We start from the raw sequence: 11,191 nt of genomic DNA on the forward strand, positions 1-11,191 counted from the left end.
GGGTGTGACAGAGGAGATAGTGTAAAAAGCCCCTGTAGCACCAACAGCCAACAAGGTCATTATCACTGGGCTTGGAATTATGAGTACTGTGCCACTAGATAACACCCGAGAACACAGGCTTGGAACATGGGACCTAATAACATTGATCAAATCCATGGTGTAAGGACCATAAATACGGGCAGAACCTAAGCTAGTGAGATAAAAATGTGATTTCTCACCAACTGATCTCAAGGAAACTGCTGCACCTTTACAGCCAAGCAGTAGGCAAAGAGAGATGTTGCACAACTTAAGTCTCAGGTTATGACAGGGGTCTTGTCTCTTCTGCCGAGAACTAGCTCCTGCTGAATAGTGTAGAGATGTGAGCCTTGTACCAGTCTCCTGCAGAACCAGAAAATCGTATTGGCAATGGAAGCTGATTTATTTCCATATCTCCCCCAGTGGCCTTTGTGCAGCGTTTCGGATTGCATCTGGTATTGAGTTTACTGAATCTTCTATTATTCATATATAAATAACGATGTCCATCATTGTAGTAACCAACAGGGAAATTCTGATACTCCTATACCATAAGATTTTATAGTAGTGGGCTATAATGTTGTATAGTATTTCTTATTTTTTAAAAATATCTGAGTGTGATCCATAGTTTACCTGAGTGTGACGTAATTCTTTTAAATATACAAAAACTAGACAAAAAGAATTTAAATGCTTAAATATACTTGTGCAAGCTCATGAATCTCCACAGTGTCATTTGAATTTGGATACAGCTTTGAAAACCATATGTTGCTATTAGTCTCTGTTGAATCCTTGTTTTAATGCTTAAGTATGGCTTTTCTTTTCTTTCTTTCTCCCTTCCTTTCTTTCTTTTCTTTCTTCCTTCCTTTCTTTTCATTCGTTCTTTCTTCCTTTCTTTCTTTCTTTCTTTCTCTCTTTCTTTCTTTCTTTCTTTCTTTCTTTTGGTTATTTGTTTTTGGGGTTTTGTTGCTGTTGTTGTTTTTAAAGAGTATGAATGCCGTTCTGTTCTTTTAGTTTCTCTCATAGATTAGCATATCATTATGAATGGGAGAGTGTGGAAGAGAAAGAGAAGGAGAGGGAGAGAGATGGAGAGATAGAGAAGACAGAGAAGGAGAGATTGACTATTTGCTTGATGTGAGATGCTAAAACCACATAGGATATTGTTCTGAGCTTCCTGCAGGTGACAAACACATACGTGAGTGATGGAGGTTATTTGTGTGCCTACTGCAGTGTTTCATTATCTCCATCATCATGACAACACTTTCAGGTGACTCAGATGACACCTTTTCTGGTCCTACAGCCTGTTTATTCCTGAATTTTAATTAAGGCCATTTTTGTCAGTTGTATGGAAATAATCACCTATCTAAATTACCTCTGGGTATTTTGTCCAATTAATGCTTCTGTTCTCAAAGCCTTTGCACTCAAGAGGATGTCCACATTTAAGATAAAAGAGGACAAGTCCAGTATATTTTGAAAGGCAACACTGGTGTTCTCAACTGACCTGGAGGCTTTGTGCAACTCATTAGAGATAGGGTGACCGTCTGTAAGTCTTTGATTTGGAAAAGCATCATTTTCTTATTTTTTAATTCATTTTTATTTTTGAATGATGAACAATATCTTGGTAAGTCACCTGTGATGATGTATCTTCCATGCTTATTTATAGTGGAATTTCCCAGTAATTCCTTGTTTCACTCAGTCCGAAAGGTTTAAGAAGGAAAGGGAATTCCTATAACAAGTACTGAATATTTGAGAAAAAAGCCATGCTGTTAACCTGAGAAACAATCAGTAATTTCATTAAGAAAACATGTAAAGAGAACATTCATTACTTGAAAAGAAAAACAGTCAGAAAAATCTTGCTATTTTTACAGAACAGGCTAGAGAGATGGCTCAGTGGTTAAGAGCTCTGACTGTTCTTCCAGAAGTCCTGAGTTCAATTCCCAGGAACTATATGGTGTCTCACAACCATCTATAATTGGTTCAGATGCCCTCTTCTGGTGTGTCTTAAGACAACTACAGTGTACTCATCATATATACGATTCATTTCTAATGTGACAACAATATCCTTAAATATGGTACACTATACTGTCATACATAAAACAAAAATGCTGATCACAGTGTCTCTATATCACTTAGCTAGTACATGTTACTTATGACATCCCTTTATTTATTCAATATTTACAAAATGTGAACAACTGCATCTAAATAAATTTCAGAAATGACATAGGATTATAATGTTATATAACATATAATATATTTAAAACTTATACTATATTTATATAAAAATAGTAATATGTTTGTATATGTATTAGAAATATAGGAGGTACATGTGTTGAAAACATTTTTTAAAAGTTCTTTATTTAATTGTTTTTTATTGAAATTATAATATAATTATATTCTTTCTCTCTTTTTTTACCTCCCTCCAAACTCTCACAAATCCCTCTTATAGTTTTACCTATTTTCTTTATTAATTGATATTACATAAATATGTGATATATATATGTATGTATGTATATATGCATGTTTAGTCATAAATGCATGTGCATAGTTGTTTTGCCTACATGGATGTATACAGTGTTTTTAGAGGGCCCTAGAAGTGTTGAATATCCTAGAGCTAGAGTTCTTGATAGTTGAGAGCTATCATGTGGGTTCTGGGACATGAATTCAGTTCTGCTTAACCTGAATGTGACCTTAACTCATGAGCCAACACTCTAGTTCCTCTACCAATGTTTGCAAAGAGTTTTCCCTGATGAATCTTGAAGACTTTCCTTAGTATATTTTCATATTTTTATTTCACTAGTAATATGTTTTTAATATATTGATACCATATATAGTTGATTTTTAAAAGAGGTAAAGTATGATTAATAAACCAAATATATGGGATAACTCTAAAAATATTTTCCTGGTGAAGAGAATATTCTTGTTAAACTTCATTCTTGAAATTCCATTTCAACTTTACATGCTTTCAGCAGAAAACCAAGAAGAAAATCCTTTATAGTTTAAAGTCAAAGTAATAAAATTTAAGGTATATTCATAAAACCATTTAAAAATATTAAATATATTTATTATTTACTTACATTAGTCACCCTTAAGAATGAGTTAAATTTTGTTTTCAGATCACACAGAAGTTTAAAATTATATTTAGAGATAGAAATTTTCTGGTTATAAAGGAATGTCTACTTCATTATAGGAAATATTAGCATGTTATGTTCCTCCCAGAGGATTCATTCTTTCCCTTCGCTTATAAAGAACTTATCATATTTAATCAAAAAGTGATATGTGTCCTTTGCAATTAACATTTCTTTATAATTTCCTGATACATATGATGTTAATTCAATACTCTTAAATATTTTTCAAGTTTTTTAATAATTTGAATAAAGGAATGTAGTTAAATGAATGTGTATTTGCATACCAGTCCTAAAACTGTGCAAATATAAATATTGAGCTTTGGGAGACACATTCAGTACTTCAGAATGTAATAAATTTATTTCCATATTTTGACAGAAATGAAAATAGCACCAGCTTTGCTTGAAACATGGATATTTAACTTTGAAATTCATAAACTATTATTTTTAAATTTTACTAATGCTTATCAGTTTTTAAAGGACCTATTAAAAGCTTTAATTTGGTTGTCTAGTGTCAAATCTTCATCACTGAGAACACACATACAAATAACATACAGAATGAGCAAGGTTATTAAGGAATATTTTGTATATACATATATATTTATGAATGCAATAACTACTAGAAAAAAAGAGGTCATGATTTAAATAAGAGCAGGGAGGGATTTATGAGAAAATTTGGAAGGATAAAAAGTAAGGAAGAAATGTAATTATAATCTTAAAACAAAAATGAAAATGAACAATCAATGAGATCCCCAATTAGGTAGTGCAGTTACCTTAATATTACATATTTTTTCTGTCCTCATGTATTGGAAAGATTCCCAGTAATATGTTTCATGGAAGTGATAAGATAGGAATATCTGTTTTGTCTTGTGTAAAACCTTATGCAAATTTTTTCACAATGCAAATATTCCATTTTATATATGATTTGAAATGTAATAATGAACTGTATCAAATATTACAAAATTTTTCCTATGAGATTGACTTCTGACTTTTATCCTTGCACCTATAATTCCATTAAAATTATTATCTATCAATGTTAAAAGTTTTTCTAATGTGAAGATAAATTATACTTGACCAAATGTTGACATATTTCACAAATTAACATATAAATTCTACAAATATTTCGTCACTATTTCAAATGTTCTAAAGTTTATTCACCAGCATTCATTTTACTGTGGTGACATTTTCTTGATTTAGTATGTAGGTCTTGATAACTATATTAAAATTACTTTAAAAGTGCTTATCACTTTAGAAATAAAATTATCTTCAAATTTATATCATTTATTCATGGAACAGTCTGTTCCTGAAATATTTTATGCTTTGGCAATAAAATACTAACTACAGTCCCTATTTGTCACTCATGTGCTCTGATTTCCCTATTGTTTGTAAAAGTTAACTCTATATGTTGCATGTTTCTAGAAATTAATTCATGTTTGATTATTTAACTTGTAGGCATACAGGTATTAATCTTAGCTCCTTTCACTTTTGTGACATCAATTTTGTTTATTCTTTAAATAAACTTTAATTAAAATACTATTAGACTATTAACTATTCCCATTTATCCTTCTAGGCACTTATATGACCCTTCACCTCAAACCATAGCGTTTTACCCTACTATAAGACTGATGTCCTCTTTTTGCTTAATTATTATTGTTCCATATATGTGTATGCACAAATATATAGACAACCTGTATTTTGTTTGTTTATTTCTGTGCATATGGTCTCAGGACTAACCACTTTTTATTGTGTCAGTAGTGAAATGGCTTGTCTTTAGAACCAGCTAATGTCCTATTCTCAGTAGCCATTAATTGCTGTAACATTATTTTAATATACCTTTTAATATTTTTATTTATATAACTTATAGCTTTTTCAATTATTTGACATTAGTCTATTGGTTTTACAATTTTTTCAAAGTTCCATCATGTGTTTTTTCTCTAATTGTTTTGTCATATTTTCTTGATTTGGGGTTTAATTTGGGGTTTTGTTTTTTGTTTCTTGATATAAAAAACTTTAGTTAAATATTGATTATTTTCATTTAAATATTATTTAATTTTGAATATTTATTTTTATTAACTCTCCTTTAGTGATGAACATGCTGACTACAATAATCATAATACTGTACCCCTGTGACTTGTTATATTTTTAACTTGTCTCTGATTTCTTCCTTAATATATATTAAAGATTAAATTGATAAAAACTCATGTTTTTCCCTTTTTATCATTGAACTCTAGTTCCTTTTGAAGTTCACAGAAAAGAATTTTAAGTTATTTGATTGCTCCTTTAACTTGCTAAGAGTTAAGTTGGCTGAACCTGTGACATACCAGGCTTGCTTCACTCCATATATTACTCTCCAGGACTATCCATGTTTCTGCCAATGGATGCCAGACAGAATGCAGGTGTCTTTACAACTGTTGAAGAATTGAAGAATTTTATTGCTGCAGAATACTTGGTGAACATTTGTCATGATACTTTTGAGGTAAATTTTGAATATATTTCTGTTAGATCATTTTGGTATAGGTGTTCACACCTGTGATTTTAAAATCGAAAATCCCTTGCAATAACACTTTGTACATTTGTTCTGTTTAATATATTGTCACTTATCTTCCAACATTATTTTCATATTTAAAATATATAAACAGTAAGGCATTTTAAGCTCTCAGCATAGAAATTGACAATTTACAACATGGAAGCAGAAGCAGCCTTGTAAACACTTAGCTACTCAGTCACCTGTGGAGATTAAACACAGTACTGTCCTTTACTTTCCCCATCCCCAAATAACAGGGTTTTAAATTCCTGACATTACTATCATTGACCTTTGCAAGTGACCAACCTTCCTTTTCTGCAACACACTGCAGCTGTAATCAAGAAATACAATGTATGCTATTTCCTTATCTGGCTCAGTTATTCCTTTCAAATTAAAAATTCATCCAGATACACTAGCAAGATTTTGCTGAAAGGACCCTGATATAGCTGTCTCTTGTGAGACTATGCCGGGGCCTAGCAAACACAGAAGTGGATGCTCACAGTCAGCTATTGGATGGATCACAGGGCACCCAATGGAGGAGCTAGAGAAAGTATCCAAGAAGCTAAAGAGATCTGCAACCCTGTAGGTGCAACATTATGAACTAACCAGTACCCCGGAGCTCTTGACTCTAGCTGCATATGTATCAAAAGATGGCCTAGTTGGCCATCACTGGAAAGAGAGGCCCATTGGACATGCAAACTTTATATGCCCCAGTACAGGGGAACGCCAGGGCCAAAAAGTGGGAGTGGGTGGGTAGGGGAGTGGGGGGGAGGGTATGGGGGACTTTTGGGATAGCATTGGAAATGTAAATGAGGAAAATACCTAATAAAAAATTTATTTAAAAAATTCATCCAGAACCTTGTTAGGTGTTGTGTGTTTTAACTGAGTTTCAAGCTTTAACTTTACTGTGGTTCTGTGATCTTGATGAATACCTGTCAAATATACTGCCAACATTTTGATCTATTTAATAGATCCCATACAAATCCGTTTGGGAGAATATTTTTCTCTCTTTGCATCTTGACAAAACAATTTACTATCGATTTAAAATAGAATAAATTATGCAAATAAGGATTAAAAGCAGTTAATGTTCACTAGCTAATGTCACTATGCAATTTTTCCTTTAATTTTCCTACTTTTCATGTTCTTGGAATTTGAGGTTTCCAAAAGAAAACATTCAATACATCTGTCTGTTTCAAGAAAAAAAAAAGTAACTATAGCTATCACATGACTTTGTTACTGAATTTCTGTCTCATTCATGTCTGCATTGCTCAACCTTCTTAGGCTATTTTGCTTCTAAGTAATTGATGTTTTCGTTTGTTTGTTTATTTGTTTGTTTTTCTTTGTCACCTTAAAGGGAAGAAAAAAATGAGTTTATTTGAGTGAGCCACTGCCTGGGAACACAGGTTCGAGTTAGTCCAAATTTCATGTTCCAGTATAGAAGAACTTTTATGGTTTTATAGAACAAAGACATTCATACATCAAGACAAGTTTAACATACAGTGCTGGGTACATCAAGAAGTGACTACATGAAGATGAGGAAAGTTTTCTATATGCCAGGGGCGAGCTCTGGCGTGGGATGTTCTTTCTTGTCCGTTCTTCTTGAAACAGTGGTGGGGGAAGAGCTTAGGTGGATATAGTGGCCTGGGCTGTCATTTGTATTGTCTTAAGGTCTGTATGACATCTGTCCAGGATCTTATGGCTTTTAGGGTCTCTGTTGAGAAGTCTGGTGTAATTCTGATAGTTCTATCTTTATATGTTACTTGGCCTTTTTCCCTTACATCTTTTCATATTCTTTCCTAGTTCTGTGTATTAGGTATTTTAATTTTATGTGACAAAATGATTTTCTTTTCTGTTTGGTGTTCTGTAGGCTTCTTGTACATTTATAGCCATCTCTTTCTTTAGGTTGGGGATGTTTTCTTCTATGATTTTGTTGAAGATGTTTTCTGGTCCTTTGAGCTGGGAATCTTTGCTCTCTCCTATTTCTATTTTTCTTAGGTTTAGTCTTTTCATTGTGTCCTGAATTTTCTGACTGTCTTACTAGTCAGGGTTTTAGTGCTGTGAACAGAAACCATGACCAAGGCAAGTTATAAGATCAACATTTAATTGGGGCTGGCTTACAGGTTCAGAGGTTCAGTCCATTATCATCAAGGTAGGAGCATGGCAGTATCCAGGTAGGCATGGCACAGGCAGAGCTGAGAGTTCTACATCTTCATCTAAAGGCTGCTAGTGGAAGACTGACTTCCAGGCAACTGGGCTTAGTGACTTAAGCCTACACCCACAGTGACACATCTTTTCCAACCAGGTCACACTTATTCCAACCAGGCCACACCTCCAGATGGTGCCATTCCCTGGTCCTAGAATTTATAAACCATCACACTGACTGTTTGCGTTTGGGTGCTTTTCATGCATTGTATTTTATCTAATCATTGTATGAATATCTTCTATGTATCTTCTATGCCTGAGATTCTCTCTTCTATCTCTTGTATTTGTTGGTGATGCTTGCATCTGTAACTCCTGATCTCTTTCCCAGGTTTTCCATTTCCATTTGTGATTTCTTTATTGCTTCTACTTCAATATTTGGATCTTGGACTGCTTTGCTCAATTCTGTCACCTGTTTGATTGTGTTTTTCTGTATTTCTTCAAGGTATTTATTTGTTTCCTCTTTAAGAACTACTTGTTCAACTGTGTTTTCCTGAATTTCTTTAAGTGAGACAGTTTTATTCTCCCTAAAGGTCCCTATTATCTTCAGGAGATGGGATTTTAGGTTAGAATCATGCTTTCAAGTATGTTGGTGTATCCAGTGCTTGCTGTGTGGGGATAACTTGTGCCACAGTGTATTGGCTTCTGATGCTTACATTCTCGAGTTTGACTCTGCCATCTAGTTATCTCTGGTATTAACTGACCTGGGTGTCTCTGTCTGGAGCCTGCCTCCTGTGTCCCCAGTTGTAACAGCTCTCCTGGGAGACCTGTGGCCCTCGCTGTAGTAGATCTCCTAAGTGACTGGCTGACCGAGAGGGGCAGACATGCTAATCTGCTCTCTCTGAGGTATAGATGGGAAGAGAAATGGGATGTATATGGAGAGGAGTAGTCTCATGTCCACTGAACTCCTTGGTGGTCCCAGGCACTGTGGTTACTTGGGTGGGTGTGTTATTGTTGCCCTGGCTGCAGCAAATCTCCTGATAGATGTATAGACTATGGGTGTTGGCATGGCAGACATGTTGATCTGCTAGTAATTCATGTTTTATATCTAGGTATAATATTTGGTAGTTCCCATGAAGTTTTGATAAGGCATATTACAATATATTACTAAGCTGATAGCTGCTTACATTTAATATAATGCATTTAGAATTCTGCAAATTAAAACCCCTCTGTTAATTATTAATTTTAGAACTTAAACATTTAGATTGTGTATTAGTCTGGGAATAAGAGAGTATGTTGATTCCTAATGGGGGAACATAATGTGATATTTCAAAGTGTACATTATCAGCAGTCAAACTTAAATTCCAACTCCTAAATGCTGTCATACATTGCTTAATTTTAGGAATAACATTGTCTTTGCTCCAGGGCCCAGCTTGCCAAAATATATTCTAAGTGTTACTATGAATATGTATGTAAATGCTGTTTATTTTAAGGATGTGAGGTTAATATCTAGTATTTGTGATTTTTCAGGAAAATCTGTTGTTTTTCTTCAAGCATGTAAGATTAATTATGCCTGGACTTTCAGACAAACAGCCTTTTCTAAAGGTCCCAGATGTTCAAAAACTGAGTGAGATTGTTTCTTGACTCACACTTCTATGTTAATCTTTTTTCTCTTTCCCAACCTGTTTTCTTCTTTATGTCCATGTCTCTCACCTTCCCTGTCACTTTCTGAAATCCATCCTTATATGTAAATATGCATGTGTATGTGCATAGGTATAAACAAAGACATAGAAATATGTGTATATATATGAAAATAACCCCCATGAAAATACATATATAAAAATATAGTACAAATGTTAAAATTCTATGGACATTCATAATTGATGTAGGTAGTTTATCTGGAAGAGAAAAAAATACCATCTTTTAATCAACTTAACATTTATTAGGATATAGGGTTTATGAGACAGCTATTAGCGTGGAAACTTATTATAAGTGTCTTTCATCGAACATACAATTAGAGAGAAAGCCACAACTATGCATGTAACCAAATAAGGATGTCTAAGAAAATGGATGCAAACCAAAGAAACAAATGATTTATTTTCACACATAAAGGCCAGTTTTAGAAAACAACATTTAACAACAATGCTAGTGATCTATCAGTTAATTTAATTTATTCTCTGTCACTCCTTTTCTTTTTCAGGTAAATCTGCACTTTGAGACAATGTCCAATTCCACCCTGGTTACCGAGTTCATGCTGGAAGATTTTGCTGAGAATTGGGAGCTCAGGATCCTTCTCAGTGTGCTGTTCCTGCTGGTGTACCTGTACAGCCTGATAGGGAATCTTATCATCATCATTGCTACTACAGTTGACCAGACACTGAACACACCCATGTACTTCTTCCTCAGGAATCTATCCATTTTAGATATATGCTACGTTTCTGTCACTGTGCCCAATGCTTGTATCAACTCTCTCACTGACCACAGGAATATTTCTGTAGGTGGATGTGCAGCACAGATCTTTTTTGTCTATATTTGTGCATGTGTAGAGATTCTATTTCTTACCATCATGGCCCAGGACCGCTATGTGGCCATTTGCAAACCTCTCCTCTATCCTGTGATCATGAACCACTGGTTCTGTGTTCAGATGACACTGGCTTCCCTACTTAGCTCACTTGTCCTTGCAAGTGTGCACACTTTCAAAACTTTCCAGCTGTCCTTCTGTCACTCTAATGTGGTCCCTCAGTTCTTCTGTGATATTCCTTCATTGCTGAGGCTTTCTTGCTCTGATACCTTTAATAACAAACTCCTAATTCTTCTGTCTGCCATTTTGGTCAGTGGTAGCTGCTTTGTCTTTATTGTCATATCATATGTTCGCATATTATCAACTGTGTTGAAGGTTCCTGTCAAAGGAGAGAGAGGGAAGGCCTTTTCCACCTGTGTCCCTCACATTATTGTGGTGTCTGTCTTTCTTAGTTCTGCTGCTTATATATATCTAAAACCTCCAGTGGTAACATTAGAAGTAGCTAAGGAGATGACTCTTTCTGTATTCTATACCATTGTTCCTCCATTCTTAAATCCTATCATCTATAGTCTTAGAAACAGACAGATAAAGAAGGCTGTGAGTAAACTTATATCAAGAATTTTTTTCCTTATTTGAATGTAAAGGAACATATATATGTCAGGGTTCTCTAGAGGAATAGAACTGATAAAATTAAAAAGTTTGCACACAAATACATAAGCACACACAAAAGTACACACAAGTGCACGTATACTCACACATTCCACAATATTTTCATTTTTATTGAAAGAATATTTTCTACATATTTTCTGATTACAATTATCCTTTCCTCTACTCCTTCTAGTTTTGCCTCACCTGTCCTCCCATCCAGAACCATCT

At 34.2% G+C, this 11,191-nt stretch overlaps 1 protein-coding gene across 1 annotated transcript; it reads left to right on the forward strand.

The window, feature by feature from the left end:
- The first annotated feature begins 1,500 nt into the window (after window positions 1–1,500).
- Olfr301 (olfactory receptor 301) lies at window positions 1,501–10,951 on the forward strand. The gene is made up of 3 exons (NM_212436.2): window positions 1,501–1,630; window positions 5,486–5,607; window positions 9,995–10,951. Exon 3 carries the CDS (start codon window positions 10,016–10,018, stop codon window positions 10,949–10,951), a length of 936 nt encoding a protein of 311 aa, NP_997601.1. The 5' UTR covers window positions 1,501–1,630; window positions 5,486–5,607; window positions 9,995–10,015.
- The last annotated feature ends 240 nt before the right edge of the window (window positions 10,952–11,191 follow it).

The sequence above is a fragment of the Mus musculus genome, chromosome 7, assembly GCF_000001635.26.
Source record: "Mus musculus strain C57BL/6J chromosome 7, GRCm38.p6 C57BL/6J".
In the NCBI taxonomy this organism is placed as follows: domain Eukaryota; kingdom Metazoa; phylum Chordata; class Mammalia; order Rodentia; family Muridae; genus Mus; species Mus musculus.

What these genes read in the sequence shown, in the direction of transcription:
- Olfr301 (NM_212436.2), top strand. Translation starts at nt 10,016, where the DNA reads ATGTCCAATTCCACCCTGGTTACCGAGTTCATGCTGGAAGATTTTGCT.